The sequence below is a fragment of the Bicyclus anynana genome, chromosome 8, assembly GCF_947172395.1.
Source record: "Bicyclus anynana chromosome 8, ilBicAnyn1.1, whole genome shotgun sequence".
Classification (NCBI taxonomy): Eukaryota; Metazoa; Arthropoda; class Insecta; order Lepidoptera; family Nymphalidae; genus Bicyclus; species Bicyclus anynana.
In genome coordinates, this window is record NC_069090.1 from 8031152 (window position 1) to 8055345 (window position 24194).

Consider the following 24194-nt stretch of genomic DNA (forward strand, 5'->3'; position numbering starts at 1 on the left):
ACAACCTATTGGAAACTTCATATCAATCATTAAATATACAAAGTAAGTAGTGCAAACTAATCAAATGCTTAAAATAAATTGGACAGGGGTAAGATATCTTCATGTTACTATTATCTGTTTTATAATGAAAAAAAATCTTTGTTTTAGTATAATTTCCTACTTTTACTTATTATATTTTAATATAAAGCCATTACTCTCTTTAAATAAAATTAAAAGCGTTTGTTTTAAAAATACATTTGTTAGCTAAGTATTTTTTTTTTCATTTGTTCTCTGTAATTAGCTAATTTAAGCTAGCTAAAAAAACGTTTACGTTTTTACAATGATCTAAGATTACAATATCGCTAAATCTAAAACCGCAATAGTGCCATGGTTAATTTACTAATATTTCAAATCAACAAATCTTAAATTTAACTATTGATGAAAATATAATCAAATGTCTACGATACCGATAATAAATGGCCGCAAACTCTTTAATTCTACATGAATTTTGTAAAATTTTGTATTAATTTCATGACCGAAAAATTCTAAAACTATTACACTTACCTAAAATAATTTTACCTGTGAACTGTAGGTACGAGGTACTTTGCACTTGCTAGGTTTAATGATTGATTCGACACTAAAAACATGTGCAAACACTGCAATACTTATATAAAGTCTTAATTTACACAAATTTTATACATGTAAATTTTATTTTAATGTACCTAGCTTAGGTTTAACTAAAATTTAAAACTGTGGGTATTGTACTAATGTAGAAATCTTAGTCTAGTGTTGTACTCATAGATTTAAGAGTCGGTACGGAGTATATTTCTATGGTTTGTACTCGTACACAAATGAAAAAATGTGCGGTCGAGGGACCCGTCTTCTTCTCATTCAAAATTCAAAATTTATACTAATATTATAAAGCTGAAGAGTTTGTTTGTTTGTTTGATTGATTGAACACGCTAATCTCCAGTACGCTAAAGACCGGACACGCTAAGGTCCAATTTGAAAAATAATTCCAGTGACAGATAGCCCATTTATCGAGGAAGGCTATATGCTATATTATATTTTCAAAAAAATCAGGGATCCTTCCTGGAACTCCAATAATGTAACCCAAGGTGTACAAAACTGATACTGAAAAAGACGTTAGAATAAAATAATGAGGTGTACAAAACTGATACTGAAAAAGACGTTAGAATAAAATAATGTAGTACAACTTTGCAGAACACATCATTTTCTACAAAAAGTATAGCGACAGCATATATCTATCTTCTATATTTTAGCAGATATAGTACCTTTTGTACTTCAATAAATTATTTAAATCATATACTAAGGTTTACGTCATTATTTACACTACTAAACTTAAATGAAAACTCAACTTAAATAAAAAATGAATTACTTAATAATCAAGAGGATATTACAGGGATAAGATTTACGTTTTACAGTACGTTAATTAGTCGTATAGTTTTGGAGATAATACAAAAATTCTAAAAAACGCAAAAATGCTGCTAAAAGACGCCCCGCGATTTCACGGAAATTCCTTCAGTTTTCAAGGTCCATTTGTAAATGTGAAATTAGTGGACTTTTTATTATACTTTAAAAAACTTGCAAAAATATAATAGAAGGGTGTAAAATAGGGGTTAAAAGATTACATCGATATTCATGCGGACGAAGTCGCGGGCGTCCGCTAGTTAAATATAAATTGACAGATATATTCTGTCTACGTTAACATCGTTACGTGACTATATTATTGTCGGTTCAGCCTATAGTAAGACGCATAAAAGAAAATAAATAGCTTTATGCTATGAAGTACTTTTTTGTATTTAAAGATAAGAGTGGAATATTCCACCATGAAGGTTTTTATTTATCTCATGAGTATTTTCGATGAATGCTCCCAGGAAGCTTGATTTATTCTAACAATTTTTTAAACGGGATACTTTCCACCTTTAATTTACTAAATACTCATATTTGAAATGTTGAAATCCCAGATCCAGAAATCGATGAATCACGACACTATTCTTTAGCGGACTATGCTACGAAAATAGATTAACATCTAGGTACTCATATTTTAGTTAATATTTTAATTTTATTCTAATCTTTTCGATTTTATTCTAGACCAAAGGTTACTTTCGAAATTTTATATTACAATATGTATATTTACACATTTAATCGTAAGTTGTTACTATGGTAGGTATTATTCTAAATATCCTACTTATTCTAAATATCATAGCCTCAATAGCTCAACGGTAAGAGCAGTCGGACTCATCACTGAGGGGTGATTGGATCCCCGCCCCATTGGACTATTGTCGAACCCACTCCTAGCACAGTCTTTCCCGACTAGTTAGAGGGGAACGGGAATATTGGTAATTTTATAAAAAATATGGCAAATGTTCTTTAAAAAAAAATGATCTAGGTAACTAAGCTGCAATTGTTATTTTTTAAGACCTAGAATTTGAGTCGGACAACACTGCGTCGGAAAGCGCAAGTGTTCATCGACGTTCCCCCCTCTAGGTGGACTGAAGATATCTAGCGGGTTGCAGGTAGCCGTTGGATGAGCTCGAGGCCGTTTTGTTAGGAAATCCATGCAATAGGTTCATGCCAATTGTCTAGTAATGGATGTCCATCAGTAGCGAAGGCTGAAATTTTGTAATAGGTAACCCGATAATGTGTTTTTCAATCATGCGCGCAGGCGTTTATTGTAAAGATTAGAGAAATGCTGTGGTAATTATATACCTACGATCGGACTCAGATCGGATTTTTAAAAGGTAAGCCGCTAGGAATCGGGTTGTATAGACTCCTCGCTGCTGATGTCCATCAGCTATTAATGATGATGATGATGACGAATAAAACAAACATAGTGCCACTATATTTTTATTATAAACACACATAAATAAACATTCCTCTCAAAAATCACTCCAACATAGTGTCACCTGAAGAAAGGAAAGAATCAGGATTTATAATATAAGATTCGCACAAGTTCTTCGTATCGAATTCCTCTAAAATGTCGTTGCCTAGATGGCGATTCACAATAGCAGCGCATCGCATGTCTTGCGCCGCATGCGCCAAAGGAGCTCGCAACTCGTACTCGACGACTTTTTGTTGCGAATGTCTTTGTAAACACAGAGACTTTGCGCTGTTAGACATATTCGCAGATGACCAAGGTCGAATAGATACCAGAAAACTGCGAAGAGAACGTGGCTCTGAATGATATTGTCGCACTTGTACCAGTCTTGCGTACGCCGCTTCAATGTATTCCTTCGCATACTGAATAGAATGATCGATACGACCCAGAAGCTTCTGCACACAGAACGATACTTTCTCTTTCCACGCAGAGATGTTCCTCAGTTCGTTCTCCAAATTCTCAGGATTATCATCTTTAACTATCACTTTAAACATGTGATTTGCTACAGCCACTTGCAAAGATTCTTCAGTTTCAAATCTTGCTAATTTGTCATCAAATGTTTCCAGAACATTTTCTGGTGCACCACCGATGCAGAACACTGTGCCAGTTAGACCTGCAAATTAAATATTAATTGTAGTTACAATATTATTTTTTAAATTAAATGATAAAGATGGTAATTTTATCCGCTAACCGACATAGGTTCAGTGGTGGATTTAAGTTCTAAATTCCTCTCTCTCTTGCAGACTGATGATACTGCTAATTTATTTTAATCAATCATATAAATGTTATCTATATCTTACCATTATCTTCGAGAATCGCTGCCATTTCCATGGCTATCAAAATTCCACTTTCATATCCAAGAAGATAGAAGGTCTTCTTCACTTGAATCTTTTTTAATAGAATCTAGAAAATATACAAAAGTTTTAAATGTACTTATTAACATAGTGACTAGTGAGTTTACGCACAGCGTACATCCCTGATTTTAATTGATTAGGCTTATACTATTATGTATTCTGTGGATTAGGTGACATTTTTAAATGTGATTTTTCAAAAAAAAAACCAGTGTAAGGTGTTGTCAAGTTATTTTTACAAATATATCCTATAACTCTATAGGTATTGCTCAAATAGATACCTTATATGAACACTTACAACAAAAATTTATAACTAACCTGAGCATATCTTTGAGCTATTTCCTTTATAGTCTCATGAGGTTTGTCAACGCCTGGCTGCAATACCAGTGCAGGTATCTTGAGTCTCTCGCATAGTTCGTGGAATCGCACGTGTAGCCCTTCTACACCCGGTATTATGCAAAGGTACGATTCGTTTATGTGAAATTCATCGTCTCTCTGAAATATTCATTATTGTTTTAATTTCTAAATTTGTAGATTGTAATTTCACTAAATAAGTCTCAGTCAAAACTGGTCCTTGAATAAAGAGTTGCTTACTGTAGCAAAGTTTCTACTTAGTGTCGGTAAAAATACTATCTCCGTTGTAGCTGAGAGCTCATCTGGATCAACGTTAGAGAAGAATGTTTCCAAGCCTTCCGTTTCATAAAACACATCTTTTTTTATATTCCCTGCTAATTCCAATATTCTGCAAGTTAAATAATTTAAGGAATCTGTATAATTTATAAAATATAGAAAATCTTAAGTAGAGCAATAACCCTTAACCACTGTGCTAATTTGGGTACACTTTAGTTAATGAAGGACGGTTAACAACATATTGAAGTTGGTCAATATATATTTATGGTGATGAATAGTCAAAAGTATTAACCGTAACAATGGTACTTACTTTTTTACAGTTAACAAGGGTACTTTATTCTCGTCAAGTAAAATATTGTGAACATCCCGTAAATAGGCTTTAACAATTTCAGATTTTGACGAATCCATTCCCAGATCTTCTAGTGTTACATCATGCGTTGTGCCATCAGGTATTGAGAAATCTGTAAAAAAATTTGGAATTAAAAAATTGATTCTTCTTCCAAGAAATATTTTAGTAGTCCGGAGTTTGATGAGCTCTTTTTCGTCGTAAATAACATTATTCTTCGTATTTATAATATTCATCATGATAATTCCACCAACATTGTTAAGGGAAACAATGTTGGTAGTAACAGGGGCTACCATATTGATTTCATAGTTTAATCCAGTTGGGGGAGGTCAACCAACACTGCGCTTTTTTGTGCGAGGTTGCCATTCCAGGTCCGTAGGGCCCTTACGTCCAACGGCTCTGTGAACTTTATATACCTCACATTGCCAATTGAATTTTGACTTTGACTCTATCGGTGACTTTGGTTTTTCTGCGGATCTCCTCATTTAATTTTATCTTGTTGTAAGATACGATGTCGTGTAGAAGCCAAAAGGGGTGTGGATTTTCATCCTCCTCCTGCCAAGTTAGCCCAATGTCATTTTAGATTGCATCATCACTTACCATCAGGTGAGATTGTAGTCATGGGCTAACTTGAAAAGAATAAAAATGTTACCTAATCCATATTGAAAGACCGCAATCAGCTGCAAATGGACTATTTTGTAAGTTTAAAAGTGTAACTAAGAAAGTTTTACCAGCTAAATTAGCCAACTCTTGCAACAAGTTGCTAAAAGGGTTGTGTGTACGATGCGCAGCTATAACGGGTTGTTTGTAACATATAGCTTTCTCTATAGCATCAATAGCATGGCTGACTGAAAAATGTTCTATATTGTTGTCCTGTAAAAAAAATCAACAAAATTAAAAAAAAATTCCAAGTATATGAAAAGATATTTCAAATAAAAAGATTTCCTTACGACTTTTAAGGGTGGCAATTTGATTGTTATAAATTGATCGTGAGGTTTGGTTATTTTTATCATATCGGTAACTTCTTCCCTGGTATCAATTACTGCGAAATATCTGAAACCATATGTCACGTATATAACACAAGCAAAATATTTATTACAAACTTAAAATATATCTATTTATCACCGTCAAATTGTAATAAATGCCGTTAGATTTTAATCAATCCCGCAAGATTGTAAGCTGTCGATAGATTGTGAACTGTAACATACTGCTTGTAATTTAACGCGTTATTCGGTACATTGTAAGGAATTATTATTTTTTTTTATTTGTACGTTCAGAAATAAAAAATATAGAAATACAAGAAATACCTAACCTAACCTAATTTAAATTAACTGTTGGTTTCTGAGCCACTTAAGTTACGGTTCTTATGTATGGAGTATATTCTATCGACAGTTCACAATCTCGCGAAATAGATTATAAACTAACGGTATTTACAATTTTACGGCGACATATTAATAGTGTTAGTGATTTTCTTTACTTTATGGGCCAATTAAGTCTTCGTATGGCTAGAGTTAAATTTTCTAAACATTTATTGTTGTTTTTAATTTGTGCATTAGAATTGAAAACACAATATATTCCTTCGACGTTTTCCTGTGGCTTGCTGTTCATTAAATTAAAAACATTTTCATTCCACGACTTTCCATATGACACTGTACACTGAACTCCTATTTCTTCCCAGGCCCTGTAATTGATATTTATAGAATATATTTATTGTTGTGGTAGATTTTTACTAAATGGTATTTTGTGAATTCATTAAGCCCTACCTGGCTTTAAACAAAAGGCTATTTGACTTGTTAGAGCAATGCAATAATATTTTTCTAGCTCCTCGGCTTATTAATCTTTCGGCTAACTGCATTCCTAACACTTCGCTCTCTGACAACAGCAACTGCAGTCGGTCAGATGAGCAGCTTATTCTGAAATGAATATACAAATAATTAATATTATTTTATCATCAGATGTTATTACACAAAGATATTTCCGCGTTGCTAGAAATGTTATGGTTTTCAATAGAGTTTTCTATTCCCAGATTGAGACAAATTATGATTTAAACTTTTCTAAATTGGCGCAAGTCTTGTTTGATGTTTGGTCGAGACTAGTTACCCCATCAGCAAAGTCGTACCATCCAGCAATGTAGCGTTCCGGTCGGTATGATGCCGCGTACAAGCCCTCAGAGGTAGAATAAACATGTACTTCTTATAAGTAAGCACTCTTCAGATCAGATTAGATAGAAGTGCTACCTTGTCATTGTTATTATGGTCAATAAAATGGGAAAAAGTACAGTGCCCGAGAGCCGTGATAGCGGCTATATGAACTCTGCCTTGGATTTCGCGGTTGTAGTTTCGAATCCAGTCCGGAGCAAGCACCTCGAACTTTTTAGTTATAAGCATTTTGAGAAATTAAATATCACGTGCCTCAAACGGCAAAGTAAAAACATCGTGAGGAAACCTGAAAACCTGTGATTTTTCTCAATTCTCTACGTACGTGAAGTCTGCCAATTATTAATAGCCTAACCCCTCTCATTTTGAGAGGAAACTCGGGCTCATCAGTGAGCGGAATATGGGTCGTTAATGAATAATAGGGAAAATAAGATAAAGGAGATGGCCCAAAATTGTATGGAGCCCAGGATCAGTCATTGTACCCTAGCGGTAATAAAAGAAGATATTTTTTTTAACTATTGTTAATTATACAAATCTACGAATTTACTTTAATTCTTTCGAAATAATATTCATTATCTTCCAAGAAATGCAACATTAATATGGGTAATAATGGCGGATAGATGACGTATTCAATGCAGTAATCGATTTGACGTTTGCTGTCAGTTGTCACGTCATAGTTGCTCTATGGGCGCCATCTTGATGCAACTCAAAAACTTGGGTTTTTATTTTATTTATTTCTTTTTATTTTTTATATTTATTTACTTTAATAAATTTTAATAAAATCTTTGTATTTTTTAAATTTTAATGCTACGGGGTACAAGAGTGGACCATCTTAAAAAAAATGTGCATCTTACTTGTGCTGTATGCAGGATATATCTTCTTCTAAATGCAACAGCACCCGTCCAACATGCCTGCTGCTTGCCTGAAGTCGCAGAGCACGTGGAGCCTCCGTCGCCGCATACACCACGCGAGAGAGCGGTCGCACGTAGCCGCGGGCGATGCCTTCGCTCACCATCATTTGTAATTTCTGACATTGAACAAAATATAACTTAACACGTTCGCTGCGGTACAAGGTCATTTGACCTCGTAAGTCTAGCCTCTTCAAGAGTTACGAGGTCGATTGACCTCGTACCACACCACATAAAGTTTTGGTATGAGGTCAAAAAACCTCGTAACGCACCAGAGTGAAGTACAGAAAAATCAGTGCCGCAGCGAACGTGTTTAAATTGAAAATTTGAATAGCCCCCGAAGGTCGTGAAATTATTAATTACACTCTGGATCAAGTCATCAATATTCTCTTTCAGTGCGCTTTCATTTGGGACCCCACTCGAGTATATTTGCAGACATTCGGTTATTCTTCCCTACTTTCAACCCCCAGAACTTTTAAACGGCTCAACCGATTTTCATCCAACACTATCTATCTAAGAACACTCGTCCATAAGTCAATTTCATACAAAAAAAAAGAAACTAAATTGAAATCGCATCATCCGTTTGGGAGCTATGGTGCCACAGATAGACTGATAGACGGACAGACAGACACGTCAAACTTATAACACAAATCAGGGCCAGATCTCCCTCCTAATTGGATAGAGAATATGAAGCTTAGCTACTTTAATGAGACTTTATTTTCTTTATTTGAAAAGATAGAAGAGGTTATTGAACAACGGAGGCTACTCTTTATGCCGTAAAATTGAAATTCAAGCGTACGTAGTCACAGGCGTCCGGTAGTTTACAATTTTATTAGATAATTATAACATTTTTGTATATTTCACTCACTGCTTATATGAAAAAAAAAATACATTTGTAGATGCGAGAAATAAAGGAGAATTCTAAGAAACCGTAATAAATCCTTACCTTTAAATCTTTTAAGTTTTCTGGTTCGAATAGTGAGGAGAATTGTTGAGTACTGTAAGCGATAGCTCTAGACAGATGGAACATTCCAAAGATATAATCTTCATTGTCATTTACAAGTGATGTATCAACAATGCATCCAAATTTTTTACAACTCCTGATTGAATCCTGTAAATTTGTTAAATAAATAATAGTGTTAGAGCTTTTTATGTCAGAGTTCGTCCGTTGAAGTAATTGCCATGATTATTTTTTTCATTCATTTTTATTTATTAATAAAAAAAAAGTTAGTAAAGCTTACATTTCGTAGGTCTCCTTTTAACGAGGTTATAACAATATCACAACCTTCTCCATTTGTACCATTGAGAGTCATATCTCTAAAACTGTTATCCTGATAAAAACCGATTTGGTCCTCTGAAACATTATTTTCATTATTATTTAAATTTTATCATCATCATTATCGTTCACAGCTACATAGACGTCTTGTCTTGAGCCGCATTCATCCAGCGGCTCTCTGTAATCAACTTTATATTACCGTTCCACCTAGGTCAACAACACTACGCTTTTTAATGCGGGGTCGCCATTCCAGCAACTTCAAACCCCAATGTTTATCTCGCTCTTCAAACTAGCTTGCGACTTTGCAATAGAGCTTTGTCTTTCTATTTCTTATTTCTGATTCATTAAGCTATTCTTTGAGCATAGTTTAAACATTATATCGAACTAATATTTATCTGTACCAGAGAATGCATTATATAATGGATATAAATAATTATATGTATTCATATAATTGACTTAGAGCCTGCAAAAGCCTGACTATCATGGCTATTTTGGCTGAAAAGCAATTTTGGAGTTTGGACCTTAGTATTTTTGTGAGTTATCCAAGTATATTAAATATTTTCCACGGCACAATATTGGAAATCATATCCTCAGTAGCGAACCGACACAACCGATAAAGCTTGAACTTAAAGAGTCAAATAGCAAAAGGTTGCCAGGAAGCTTTGGTTCTAGCGAATGGGGATATGATCCCTCATAATATGCCATAGAAAATATCTTATACTGGAACATTGAGGAATTGCACAGCCTATTGTAGATCTAGACGCCCGAAAACACGTCTTTTACGATCCTGACAATGACGTAACGTCCGACAATACTTCCCAGGCAACACAACAATACAGCGTCTTTGCCGGCGAATAGGTTCATGCTATCTGACGTCACACGGCCGTGAAAATTTTTAAACCACGATCTCGGGGGTGCCCGGACTAATACATTCAGGTCATAACACCTTTCCAGTACGTCTCTCTAAGCCCAGGTCTAAATCACAGAGGAGACGTCTTTGGAGTGTCGTTTCACATTTTTGCTTCTGCCTCCGAAGGCAGGCATGCCGAAGGCTGGGGTCCGAGCCCCTCTAAGCGATGCTTCTGCACTCAAAGCCATCACGGTCCAAATTCCATAATTGGTTATAGTTCTTACCTAGGAGCATAGGCTGACAAACTTTCAGCCTTTATAAAGTGAGATATTTAAATGAATCTTTACCTTTAAGTTTCGGGAACAGCTTGAGTAAAAACAGTTTTTTCTTAACATCGCTCACTGTAGTATAAACGTCACAGTCGTGTGCAAGCGCAATAGATATGATCGCTTGACCCAAAGCTCCTGCGCCGTCATGCACGAGGATACTGTTGCCTCGGTAGAACCTACTTTTGAAGAACTGTAAAATCCAAAGAAAGAATACAATAGGGAACTTAAGCTAACTTATCCTAATAACTATACAAATCATGCCCACGTGGAATGGTGGCAAGAATACTGACTGCATTTCCGCGCTGGACAGCCAGGCTGATCCTTTGCGCAAAAAATGAGCCAGCCCTTCTGTCACCAGTCGAGGCAACAAGCCGCGGTGAAATGGTACGGAAATTTTTTGGCACTGCGACTCCATGGCCCAAGGGTCTCCACGGCAAAAGGTACAAATATGTAAGAGGCATACTTGAGCCACTTACCGGTTTCAGCTTTTTCTGCTGCGGCTCCAAATCCAAATCATTTTTACAATTTAAAAAGAAAGTTTGTGACGTTGTAGGAGGAATTTCTAAAAATTCCTTTACCAAGGGAAACCACGGTATTTGTGACTGACAGGCTACATTTTATCCCTGTATTCCCACGGGACATGAAATTATGCTGGTGAAACTGCGGGGCGGCTGTTAGTTTTTAATGTATCAATGCCTCGCCAGGACTTGGTTTCGGATAACGAGATCCCAGGCTGGAGTCCTTGGTTGACTTTGAAATTCGAGCTTTTCCTTCTTTCCAGAAATTCTCAGTAAAAAGCTCAGAGTTGGGAAGTTGCTCGTGCTACATACACCCCTATAACGAACATGTTAAGCCGTCGGTCTCGGTCTTTATCATTGATATTTGATATTTAACAAGGATTATTATCTCACCCTGTAAAAGACCATAGACAATTATAAACTTTACGAATAAAATAAGTGTAATTACAAGACAGTAGAACGCCAGACAATAAGCTAGAGGAACAGTAGCGGCGTCTTCCAGAGTCCAATGTCCGGGAATAGGCCACAACAGCTCAGGCTTTGCTTGGATACTAGCATTGATTGACTTTTCTTGCACAATCCCCATCACACGCTCCTTTCTGAAAATACAATATTAATTAATAATTAGGCACTGCCATTTTTGATTACAATACTATTTAAATAAGATAATAAGATACCTATTTGTAATACCACTGAAGTCATATTCAATAAGTTTCATATTTTCCTTATTTTCACTTGCAGCCAGTCTAAGTACCTTCTTTACGTAATCATCGTTTATCCCTGCGTAATGTACCTAAAATGTTTAAATGGGGCTCGTAATAATTTATTAAGTTTTATTTTTTATGCAATAGAAACAGTTGTGCTATTCTGTAACGATGTTTTTATAAATCGAGCTTTGAATTGAACTCTATCTTTCTCTTTCTTTATATGCGTGTTATTTTCTAACCATAGTACTACTATTTATGAAATATAAAAACAATGTTTTGGTTCATACCTTTACTGGAATCCCTTGATAATTAGATTTTGTGACTTCTATCCATTGCATGGAGTTAATATCACCCAGCCGTGTCATTTCTAGCGCTATATCTTTGCCTTTAGCATTATTTTGTTGAATCGGTATATAATATTCGCCACCCCAAATACCCTGAAAATAGATATTGAAAAGTGCATCACTATTTATTTATAGTCACTTAAAATGACTATGCCAATCAAAGAACTCACGTGGTCCAAAATATTGACTGCTAAATCTGTAAACGGCAATTGATTCAGATTTTGTTCGTCGAATAATTTGTGGTTGATAATCACGAGATTAATTTTACGACCATCTTTATTTCTCAACTCTTTTATGGTATCTTTTAATCCACTAAAAGCTGGATACGAAGTCAATATTACGAGTCTGTGGTTCTGAGGAAGTGAGGATACTTGTGCAGTTAGTGTCTTGAGGTCAGCTTGTGAAAACATAGTGACAGCACTAGTACCACTACTGACGTCTGAAGGTCGCCATGAAACCAATTCTAGGCGTGAAGAACCATTAGTGTGGCCACAAACAGGACGGTATAATAAAGAAGGGCGAATTGTAGATAAATTTGTATACTCCTCCTCTTTATTGATCAGTAAAGTATCTTGACTGAGTACGCGGTGTAAAACTTTGCACATCTATAATAAAATCAATATTATTTTCATCATTTGCATGTACCAGGAAATTATATGAAATCTTAGTTCAAAATAACAAGTATAACAAAATCATAATATACTTACATTATCATCACCAGCTAAATTGGTTACTATGAATGTGTCTATGTCATCAAAATAATTATCAGATTGTTTTATTAAATCATGCCGGCAAATTTCTAACAAGTTTATTTTTATGTCAGGTATATCATGAATGATTTCTTGAATGTTTTCAATCTTTGCTTGACCTTTGTATTCTACGATATTTGCAATATTGATTGTACGTTTATTTAAATTTTCTGCTACTATTTGCAGAAACACGTATAAAGCAGATTTTACCTGAAAAAAAGTACAAATGTAAATTGAAATTGTAATAATTCTCAGCGCCGCTGTTTGAAAAAAAACTAATAATGTTAAAAAATCAATGATATCCTTTAGTGTACTCACATCGATATTATCGGTAGTGAAGTGGGGTACAAACTTTAGCGTTTTTAAAGCAATCTGTCCTTTGTTTATTGATGGGAGATCGTGGAATTTGATGTTTTCAATTAAGACAGCTCCACATCTATAACACGTAATAATTCAAGTCATAACTATAAGTAATTTTATTATTAGGCTTCTTCTTTAGAACAGTTAAATTTTTTAAATACCTGGTAGTATCCATGACTTCACACCGTTCAGCTGATAGTAGTACATTAACACCATCGGGCGCTATTAATTGTTTTCTTGTATGCTTTTTAACGTCAATTACAATTCGTCGTATAAAATTAGGTTGCGAAACGCTTTCATGAAGACGCCCAAGTGCATTTAATTGGATCATTCCATCAATAAGCGTCACCCAATTATTTTGCCACATAAGATGAGCTTTCGTAAGAGATAGATTGGCATTATAAATACTACGGAAATCATCCCTGAAAACAAAAGTTGTGCTTCTATCATTAATTTACCTATAGAAAGAAACATATACATTATAAAATATTATTTAATCGTATCGAAACTTACGTGTAACTATAGTCTCTAGCCCTAAATAATTCGTAAATATCTTCTGATTTAAGTTCCAATTCATCGACCAATTTCGATTCTTCTTTCGCTGGTATATCCTTGTTTACTTCATTGACAATATAACCAGTTGCAACTTTAATATTGTCGTTCATAACCTACAAATAATAAATGAGTTATAAAAGTTTAAGCGAATCTGATAGCATATTTTAAACCAGACATACTTCTCGTTAACTTTGGGTTATGATGAAAAAAATACCTCAAAATAGCCCCTTCCTCTATGAATAGTAACATTTAGACGCAACTGATTTTGATCCTGCAGCACAGGCTGTGAATGAAGGTAAACATCACGAAACTGGACTGAGAGTTGTTTCTTAGGAGCTCCCAATACCATACTTAATGTATCCCAAACTGCTACTAACGTTGCAGCGAAAGGGTATGAGTTTATTTCTGAAATTAATTATACATTAAATAGAGATCAAACGTTATTAACAAAAACTCGTTTCTAATTTGTATTTAAAATAAAATAAAAATGAATCAGCTCGTAATATTTTTATATAGAACACGACGTAAATATCTATATTTTGTTTTTATGTATGAACCTGTTTTTTACCGAGTGATAGTGGGAGTTACTACCGATTTCGATATTTCTTTTTTTATTCGAACCAAATGGATCCAAGGTATCAGGGATCAAGGGTCAGTAGATAAAAAACTTTATAATGTTATTTTTCGATTTTTAGTTTCGGTAGCACTTTATTGTTTTTTAAGTTCGTCGTATTTAAAAAAAAATATTTTTATTAAATTAGGAATTACCTCTTATGACGTGACCCTTTAAATAACTATGACTGTCATCATGGATAGACAACACGTGAGTGCATGAAGCTGCAGTTTTTCTGTTTGCTGTTATGTACAAAGGTACAACCCTGAAATAGTTTTGTAATTGGCAATGTGAATTGTTATAAATTTTTACTTTCATATATACTAATATTATAAAGCTGAAGAGTTTACTGGTCCAATTTGAAAAATTCTTTCAGTGTTAGATAGACTATTTATTGAGAAAGACTATAGGCTATACTTTAGCTCTGTATTCCTACGGGAAAGGGAACCACGCGGGTGAAACCGCGCGGCATCTACTAGTTTATCTTATAAAATATAGTCATAGTACCATGCTTCATGATGCGCCCATTCCATAAAATGTGACAGCATTGGTGTTCCAGTTGAAACTGGAAACTCAACTTTCGGGTACAGGGCTTGCACTTGCGGGTTGAATCCTTCCATATAGAGGCTGAGAATAATGAATTATTTATTAAAATGCCAGATATTTTTGTATTTATTTTATTTACAATTACTAAGATACTTACTTTCCAATAGCTTCCAATAAGAACTGAGCATTATCGGTGTGACCACGTCTCGTTAGTGGCACATGTTTGCAAGATTCAGGCAGAGAGCGCTTAAGAATAGCTTGTAAAAGACCATGAGGAGCGATTTCTACCACCACAGCATTTGATGGGATGAGCCTCGATGTCTCCTCAAAAAGAACTGAATTCTGAAATATGAAGAAAGAAATATCAGAAATTTGTGAATATTATAATTAAGTATTGCAATACATTGCGGCTAAGAGGTATCATATCGATTATTGTGTACAGTTAGGCAGTGGTCTCTTAAACAAAATTAAACATACTCACAAGTAAGTTATTTGTGTGATATGCCGCCGATGAATATTTTGCTATAGGGTCATTCCATTTCTCTTGTGGTACTGACGTAGAAACCCAGCGCTCACTGCGGACTTTGGGCGATGTGATAACTTCACTCAAATATTTGAGCAATCCTGGACCTGCCTCAGCGATATATCGAGAATGATATGCAATGTTCGAGCATGGCACTTCCTTGGCAAATATTTCCTTCGCAGTAAGTTGAGCCACGAATTCCTTCATGATATCAGCGGGACCAGATATTGTGCTGGAGTCAGGGCCATTGTGGCACGCTACTTCAATCTCAGGTGGACACATTTTAGATATCTGTAAAGCAACAATAATTATCATAATAAATCTCTCTTCAATCTTGTTATTATTGGTGAATTATTTAGATGTAGTTATATACCTGTTCGAACCCAACCCCTACAGCAGCCATTGAGCCACGAATAAAGGGAGTCTGCACAGAGACCAGCCCGCGACAGTACGCAGACAGGATCATCTCCTCGGCTGTGAAGCAGCCGTCTGCGTACGCGCAGCCCAGCTCACCAACACTGTGACCTGTATATAAAAATTAAATAGACAAATGTGTAGATAGTGGGTCTAATGATTTATGCTGTGCCGTATAAAATGAATTTTAGTTCAAATAACACCAAAATAAATATAAACATATTTACCAATAATTTTATCAGGAACAATATCTAACGCCCGCAATACATCTGTGAGTCCAATTTGAACAGCAGCAATTCCAACGAAAGAATTGAGGATGTTATCAAATATGGTTTTGTCAGGAGATGTGATTATATGCACAATGTCCACTCCTTTCGGTTCCAAGACGCGGCGACACCTGTTGTTGGGGATAGGATTTTAAGTTAGCGTAGGACCCAATAGGAGTTATAGGTATATTCGTCAGTCTTATCAAAAACTGTTCAACTAAATTATCCAAAGGTAAATTAAAATAATAAAGCTGCCAAAGGACAAAGGGCAACAAAGTATAACAACTATACCCAGAACGATATAAAATGGATTGGAATAGACAGAATAAGGACTCTAGTTTACAATTGCATTGTTCTAAGGTAATTTTTTCTAGTAAAATAGTTGTCGAAATGATACATTACATAAAATTAAAGCTGATTCCATAGATCAGACAACGCTAAAAGCTAACGCTTTTAGCAAGCTGATGCGAAACCTAATGGTCATGATTAATGCACATGTTCTTTTAAATGGTCATTATAAACCTGAGGTAAACCCTTTACTTTGTAACAAAAAATGGATTATAACTAAACAAAATTATATTCATAAATATTTGTTTGTTTGTTTGTATATTTTAGGACCCTATGCGTTATAATGATATCTTGCATTGACATTGACCTGTAACTTTTAACTCCCATAGTAAACAATAAAACAAAATACTTAAAATAAAAAGTGTTGTTAATTATAAATTATATTTACTATAAATTAAATAATAAATTAGTTTAATATTAATTCAATCTAGTTTGGTCGCGTACAATATTATTTTTTTTTGGATTTTTCACAAATCAGGTCGGATTGTCCTTTTGTCCTTAATGAAATTTAAAAATTGAATAGCTTTATTATTTCCACGTGATTCTTAAAATACTTTTGTACTTGAATAGTGGAAAGAAACCTTACTTTTCAATAGCAGCGGCAAATATGGGAATCCTCATAAGTTGTGCTCCCATGCCAGCCCACTGGGAGCCCATGCCGCTGTATACGAACCACAGCGGTCGCTTAGCGTCATCAAAGTAGTTGAATCGTTCGTTTAGACAAATGGTTTCATTATTTTCATTTGTGCCTAGAAATTAAAATTACACGCTTTATCCACCCATACAAAATCAGATACTTAACAGATTTTAGCAAATTACGTTTAACATTTTTGATTGTAAATTGAATTCAAATTACAAAAAAATTAAATTAAAAGCGTGATTTTAGAACCAGTTACTGTTTGGCCAATGTTTGTAAACAATGATTAACATGACTAAGCAAGACACATGAAAACCTAGATCTCCCTACAATAGCCCAATGCATGAAACATCTTCCGAAAACTCATTTTGAGAGAGTCGCCATCCACCCCAACCAACTCGTGGTTGAAGCTTGCAACACACCCCCGATCCCAACGCCAATTGTAGATCTAGATGCCCAAAAAACGTCTTTTAGGATCCTGAGGACGACACGACATAAGGACCGACAACGTTTCCCAGGTAACACAAACACAAGCTACGAGATGACTGACTATTTACGTTATCCCAATGTGGGCTCTAACCACGGTCACGGGGGCATCAGGACTGATACACTCAGGCCAAAACATCCTTCCCGGACGGCTTTCTGAGCCGAGATCCGAGTTTTAGATGAGACGCCTATAGAGAACTGTTCTGCTTATCTATTTTGCCCTTCGGGACCCACCAGGCAATGCTTCAGCGCTCGCCCAAAACCCCGCTACTGTCGCTGTGAGTTGTGACGCCGCTGTCCTTTTACAAAATCAGAAATAAAAAAGGTGATTTCGTATTTTATTAAGCTAAATATCTCACCAAGGAGTATAAATCCTCTTCCTAAATGTCCAGATATTCTATTTTTATGAATATTGTGCAGTAGCGCTATTTCCTCAGGATCAACAGGACGAGATTTCAAATCCTCAAGTATTTTATTTACGGAAGTTTCCTGTCTTGCAGATACAGCAACTAAATGCGGAATATTTGTCTTATAACGCATAGGGTCCTAAAATATACAAACAAACAAACAAATATTTATTAATATAATTTTGTTTAGTTATAATCCATTTTTTGTTAGAAAGTAAAGGGTTTACCTTAGGTTTATAATGACCATTTAAAAGAACATGTGCATTTATCCCTGATATTGATAGGCCATTTACAGCTGCGTAAGATCTTCCAAAACTCTCATGATCAGTAAGAATGCGCATACGACCATCTTGTAAAGCGGCTACATCGTTTCTTGGCGAGTTACAATTTAAATTTCCTGCCAGCTTTCCATAATGATACCCCAAAAGAACCTGTTGGTTTAAAAACTACATAAGAAAACTTTTCGAGGTGATATACGTTATTTATATGTATTTAAATTGGTATAATTTACGTAGCTACGCGCCATCTAGTTTGGTGGACTAGAGATCTCTGATGTAACGTGTCGTGATCGTTGATTTTTTATTCATTGGCAATTCAGCTGTTATGTACCAAATTATACCTAAATATACCAAAATTTTACTAACCCTAACTTCAACTTAAAATTTTGGAATTAAATATATGAAGATAACCGATAAGATAAGTGTTAGTGCAAAAGTATATGCTCTAGCAAACATGAACATTAAAAAACTTGAAAAAAAAACTATAAAAGCTTTTCAGTTTCGATTTGTTAGCTTTATATATTATCTTCTTTGAGACTTTTGAAGTCAAAAGACAAAGAAATGTAAAATTTAAAAGAACAATAGAAGAAAATGCTGAAAAATAAGGTCATACCTTTGTAATAGCAGATATCCCAGATGCAGCTTCTCCATAACCTATATTTGACGTAACACTGCCCACCAAAAGTGGTTTTGTTCTGCTAGTACTGCAATACACTTGTTGTAAGGCCTCGAGTTCTGCTTTATCAGCCTCCGGCGTGGCTTGAAAGATGGAATCAATTGTTGTATTAATATATCTATCTGCCACACTTACCTAGTATATTTACATTTCTTCAAATATCTACCTGATCCAAAGGCTTCCACATACTCAACAGCTTGTGGCGATAAATTTGCTTCTTCGTAGAAAGTACTTATAAAATTTGCCATGTTTTCAGGAACCCTATAGAAACCATATTTCGGATCTTTGGTTTCATCTTGTAGAATTGATGTAAATGTAGATTTAACATGTACAACTTCAGCGTAAATCCTGAAAGAGAAATTGGTCTTTAATGCAACTTTTACAAAATCTTTTTTTAAATTTTATCAACTCTATATTATTTGCAACGACATTATATTATGTATATTGTATCTACAGTTCATAGACTTGTTGCTTTCCGCTTATCATTGAGAACAATTTTTGCGCGCCGTTTTTAAGAAGCGTAAATGCAGCCAATACTATATATGTCGGTGACGATTTGTGTAGTTGCATACCTTAGAGCATTTTTAGCTTTTTGAAGAAATATTACGTTGATTGCTTCAGATTTTACACACCCATTGGCTTCAGTATCAAACGATTTGGTTTTACCATCCATGCTCAACTTCACGATTCTAAAAGAAAGGAACTTGATTATAACAACATTCAGTTTGGTAACAAATTGTGTCACGAGAATTTTATATATTAGATTAGATATTATATTGATGAGACGAACATCTTAGCATTCCATGGATTCACCGTACGGGTGCCGGGTAGAGAGAAAAACTCCGAGCAGAGTCCTGAACTTGTGACTACAGGATGTAGGGTTAGGAATTCCTTGACGATCGATCAACACTCCCCGTTCTTTGCTGGTGTTGTTATCCCTGCCTAGCCAAATTTGGTAAGATTCTATTAGAGCAGCTTTGGATATTCTTTCTATTATAGAACTAGATGCACTTCCAATATACAAACAAATCTTACGTAAAATCAAAGGAGTCTGAGATGGCGCATTATCGTTAGAATTAATTTAAAGGAAACAACATATACTAAGTCTAGTACCTTCCATAGTGGATAGACGATTGAGGATGCAAGCAAAGGTTAGACCCTCCGACGACGGCAGCCTCACACTCGCCGCGCTTGATGGCCAGGTAAGCTTGCTCCAAGGCTTGAGTGGAACTGCAGCAACCCTCGTCAATGTTCATAGAAGGGCCCTTAGCGTTTAACCAGTAAGAGATGCGGTTCGCGAACATCGATTTACTACACCTGTCAATATATGGAACATTGTAATGGATTTTCTGTTTTATCTCTATGCAGTAGTTCTGTCGTTTATTATTGCAGAATAGCCGTTAAGGTTCCAAGAAGTAAAATATCCTTGTATGCAATTGATCATGTTTCTGGAGTATTTAAACGTGTTCGTTAATTTGCCTTGAGTTTTTATGCTGGAGTGTAAATTTAAAATGAACATATATAGATATACATAATACATACCCTGCAATACCGAAACCTGATCTAGACCCTGCGGCATAGAAACAAGCCTTTTCACTTTCAGAAAAACAACTTCCTACATAGACACCGATTTTCTTCCCAGAGAGTTCCTCCGGACAGATTCCTGTAAAATATTTTTTCTTTAGTAAACCTATCACGATTTCTAGATCATAATCTATTATAGATTTCATTGTTAGTAAGTAGACAGCTTAAGCAGCTGATGTAATTATAGAATCGTTGACACAGGCGAAATTGCAGATTTTGCAACATAGTCGGAATGCAGCTTGTCTGTCGGTTTTTACCGGATATATTTTGGTGAGTGTGTTCATACCACAGAACAGAGGCATCTATACATTGTGGATGTCCAGACAACTCGTACGAAACGATTTTCATCCACATTTCTAATTCGAACAGCAAAAATTTGGAATGCCTTTCCGGCGTTTGTGTTCCTGACACTTATAATTTAAACACCTTCAAAGTAATAGGCATATTCTAAGTAAACGCGCTCCAACTTAGGCCGCATTAATGCTTTATATCAGGCTTAATTGTAGTCAAGCGCAAGCCTATAATTTTATTACATAAAAAGGAGCATTTAGGCTTAACCCTATAGTATGTTAGTTTTCCGTGTGCAAGCTATAGTACGAAGTTTTCCTAATAGGTATGTCCTGCGTAATGTTAATTTTTTAATAACGTAACACGTTTGCAGCTTATAGACGATGACATTTAAATTCAAAAGAGAATTAAATTCTGCTTGATCCTTATTTATATCTATTGCTATATCATGTACTATTTTATTACGGATATATATCTATCTATCTTTTATAAAACTGAATTCACATTTCCATTAATCCTCTATATATCTATCTCATTATTTATATTCTGTTTTGGTACACTTTGTAGATAAATCTTGACTAGTATTTTATGAATGTTTGTTACTCAATCACGGCTAAACGGCTGAACGTATCTAGATCAAATTTGGCAACGAGATTAACTATGGTCTTGTTGTTGCACTAAACTACTTTTGGTTCCGATATTTAAACAGGAATTGAATCGACATACGTCTAGCTGGGGGACGCAACTAGTAAAATAAACTGAATCTCACCAGCGTCGTAAATAGCCTGGTACGATTGCTCCAGCATCTTGCGAGCCATGGGATCCATGTTGTTGCTGAGACGGTAGTGGACTTTGAAAAACTGCGCGTCAAACAGTTTAAGTCCGGGGACTTTGCCGGTGTACTGTGCCACTTCGGGATGGTCATAATTCCACCGGGAATTTTTATTGTTGACCGGGTTGATCTGAGGATAATTTACTTCCTTTTAATGATGCCTGTTATCATTTTGGTAAGTGATATCACCTAACTTTGTTGTCTGTAAAGCTAAAACTCGAGAACAGCTTGATGGATTAAAATAATTATGTTTATGTTAATTCACAAGAGGAAAAAAAATAAGGATAAACCAAAGGAATAATATATCGAATAACATGATTACGTGCGAATAGTTACATCGAATTACTTTAAATCACAGGTATTTGTTTTCAATTTATATTTTCCATTTCAAATCCGGTTTACAGTAATCTTTCACAACATCATTCGGGTCAGCTTGTGTAAAATAAATAAGACGATAATTTATAATAACCAGTATTTGTTATGCAAGTCAGCAAAATTTATTTTTGCTGCGAGTGCGGACATAGAATACCGACCAAGCAAATAATTATGATATTAAAATAGCAATTTGTTAAAAAAATAATCATAAGGCGTCGCGAGTAATCCAAAAAATTTTAATTGATTATTTAGGATTTCTCTATCATCTCAATTCATTTATTCTAAAAACAACGTATCTAAATAAAAAAAAAAACTTGAGAGGTGTCAAGGGACATCCGGATGGATGTTCGCTATGGCTATCATCGCTATCGCTATAGATATCGTTATCGCTATCGCTATTGCATCCCATCCCAACGCTAGCGAGCTAGTTCTACTAGACTAGCTTCTTCCTAAATCAATTTATTTATGAATTGATGTGTTAGAAACGTATTAAATTTAGAAAAACGCGTTCTTACCTTGTTATACAGAATATCTGATAAGTCCTTCACGCTGTGAGACTCTGGGTAGAGACCCGCCATGCCAGATATGACGACTTTCTCGCCCATTGCATCGTCTAATGGGCTTGTTTCCTCCCAGAAATTCAGGTTTTTTGGTGTCGGTGCCATCTTCTGCAATTATCAATATCTAACTTTTTTTATTATTCTATACAAGTTAGCCCTTGACTACAATCTCACCTGATGGTAAGTGATGAAGTAATCAAAGATGGTAGCGGGCTAACTTGTTAGGAGTAGAAAAACAATCCACACCCTTTTCGGTTTCTACACGACATCGTACCGGAACGCTAAATCGCTTGGCGGTACGTCTTTGCCGGTAGGGTGGTAACTAGCCACGGCCGAGGCTTCCCACCAGCCAGACCTGGACCAATTAAGAAAACCTCAATCGGCCCAGCCGGGGATCGAACCCAGGACCTTCGTCTTGTAAATCCACCGCGCATACCTTTAATACCTTGTTAATAGCATTTTTATAAATAGATTACGTTAAATTATATTTAGTTATGTATTAAAAAATCCTGCATTTAAACAAAGATTTACTTATTTATTTAAATTAAAATAACTTTATTGCACAAAAAAGAAAATGAAAAAAGAACACATCAATTTTATAGGCAAAAGGCGACCTTATCACTAACAGTGATCTCTTCCAAGCAACCTAAACATAAATAATCTAAATATTATCTGGTGAGATGGGATATTGCAATACAATAAATAAGTACTGGTAATAAGGTTCCGTACTGACTGGCAGGAAAAAAAAAAGTTAGTCCATAAATGTTATTCAAATACAATAAATAAGTAGTACTCACTGTAAATAATAATAACTAATAAAATAAATAATTAAAAATTACTTGTTTTTTTTATATATCAAAAAAAATTATGTACCTGCTAACTTTTCGATTCGGTGTAACGTTCGTTAAAAATAGGCCTGCACTAAAATTTTATTTCAGCCGTAACAGTATTAATAAGCTCTTAATACATTTAAATATATTTTAATTTCTATATAAATTATTCATTAGGTGTGCCTATACCGGCATATTGTAATTACTTCCACTTTTACAATTGTTTTTTCTTTTGAATCAGTTTTGAGTTCTTCAATTATGTAATGGTGTAAAGGTCTGTGCAGGTAACTATCTAGGTTCATTCGTATTATTCGATTTAAAATTTGTAATTAGTGACCAAAAGCACTGAGATTCTCTAATAGCATTGATGTAGCGAAAGTCTTCGATCAGTGCGTGTTGCCAGTGATGACATACGGATCCGAGACTTGGTCGCTGACTATGGGCCTTATTAGAAGGCTCAAAGTCACTCAGCGGGCGATGGAGCGAGCTATGCTTGGAGTTTCTCTGCGTGATCAAATCAGGAATGAGGAGATCCGCAGACGAACCAAAGTCACTGACATAGCTCAGCGAGTCGCGAAGCTGAAGTGGCAATGGGCGGGCCACATAGTTCGAAGAGCCGATGGACGTTGGGGCCCCAAGGTGCTGGAATGGCGACCCCGCACCGGAAAGCGCAGTGTTGGACGACCCCCCACTAGGTGGACCGAGGATATTAAGCGGGTTGCAGGGAGCCGCTGGATGCTGGCGGCTCGAGATCGTTGTGCTTGGAGGTCCATGCAAGAGGCCTATGTCCAGCAGTGGACGTCTATCGGCTGATAAGGAAGGAAGGATTGATGTAATCAACGATATTGTATTCTATAGATATGTTATATGCCTACAAAATCACCGCAATAAGTTATCAGATTTTGTCTACTCCAAACATGCACAATTTTGTGTTTATTTACATTATACATATATTTGTGTAGTTACATATAATTTTTCCACTTCCTGAGCACACAATTCGACATTGTAGACAATATTTAGGTGTTCTTTGTTTAAATAACTTTCGTTGTTTACTATGCAACTAAATGAAAT

General features: G+C 35.4%; 1 protein-coding gene across 1 annotated transcript; it reads right to left on the minus strand.

Annotated features, from left to right (window-relative positions):
• Window positions 1-2843: 2843 nt before the first annotated feature.
• LOC112055695 (fatty acid synthase) lies at window positions 2844-23231 on the minus strand. The gene is made up of 39 exons (XM_052883268.1): window positions 23167-23231; window positions 22249-22401; window positions 21296-21488; window positions 20197-20317; window positions 19768-19971; window positions 19227-19343; window positions 18821-19002; window positions 18592-18737; window positions 17928-18131; window positions 17653-17839; window positions 16757-16919; window positions 15784-15953; window positions 15516-15667; window positions 15101-15433; window positions 14777-14961; window positions 14581-14700; window positions 14229-14338; window positions 13675-13865; window positions 13419-13573; window positions 13067-13327; window positions 12864-12981; window positions 12504-12755; window positions 11967-12401; window positions 11740-11889; window positions 11423-11538; window positions 11194-11344; window positions 10246-10417; window positions 9014-9126; window positions 8719-8883; window positions 7719-7891; window positions 6472-6621; window positions 6186-6389; window positions 5659-5761; window positions 5440-5581; window positions 4673-4823; window positions 4327-4474; window positions 4051-4227; window positions 3682-3784; window positions 2844-3494 (listed from the first exon to the last, which is right to left on the minus strand). Exons 2-39 carry the CDS (start codon window positions 22396-22398, stop codon window positions 2890-2892), a joined length of 6972 nt encoding a protein of 2323 aa, XP_052739228.1. The 5' UTR covers window positions 22399-22401; window positions 23167-23231; the 3' UTR covers window positions 2844-2889.
• Between the last annotated feature and the right edge of the window lie 963 nt (window positions 23232-24194).

Excerpts from the sequence above, each read along its gene's own strand:
- LOC112055695 (XM_052883268.1), bottom strand. The coding sequence starts at position 22,398 with ATGGCACCGACACCAAAAAACCTGAATTTCTGGGAGGAAACAAGCCCA. Across the intron at positions 20,318-21,295 it reads CCAGGCTATTTACGACGCTG|GAATCTGTCCGGAGGAACTC; the intron begins GTGAGATTCAGT and ends AATATTTTACAG. Across the intron at positions 7,892-8,718 it reads AAAACTTAAAAGATTTAAAG|AAATTACAAATGATGGTGAG; the intron begins GTAAGGATTTAT and ends GTTCAATGTCAG.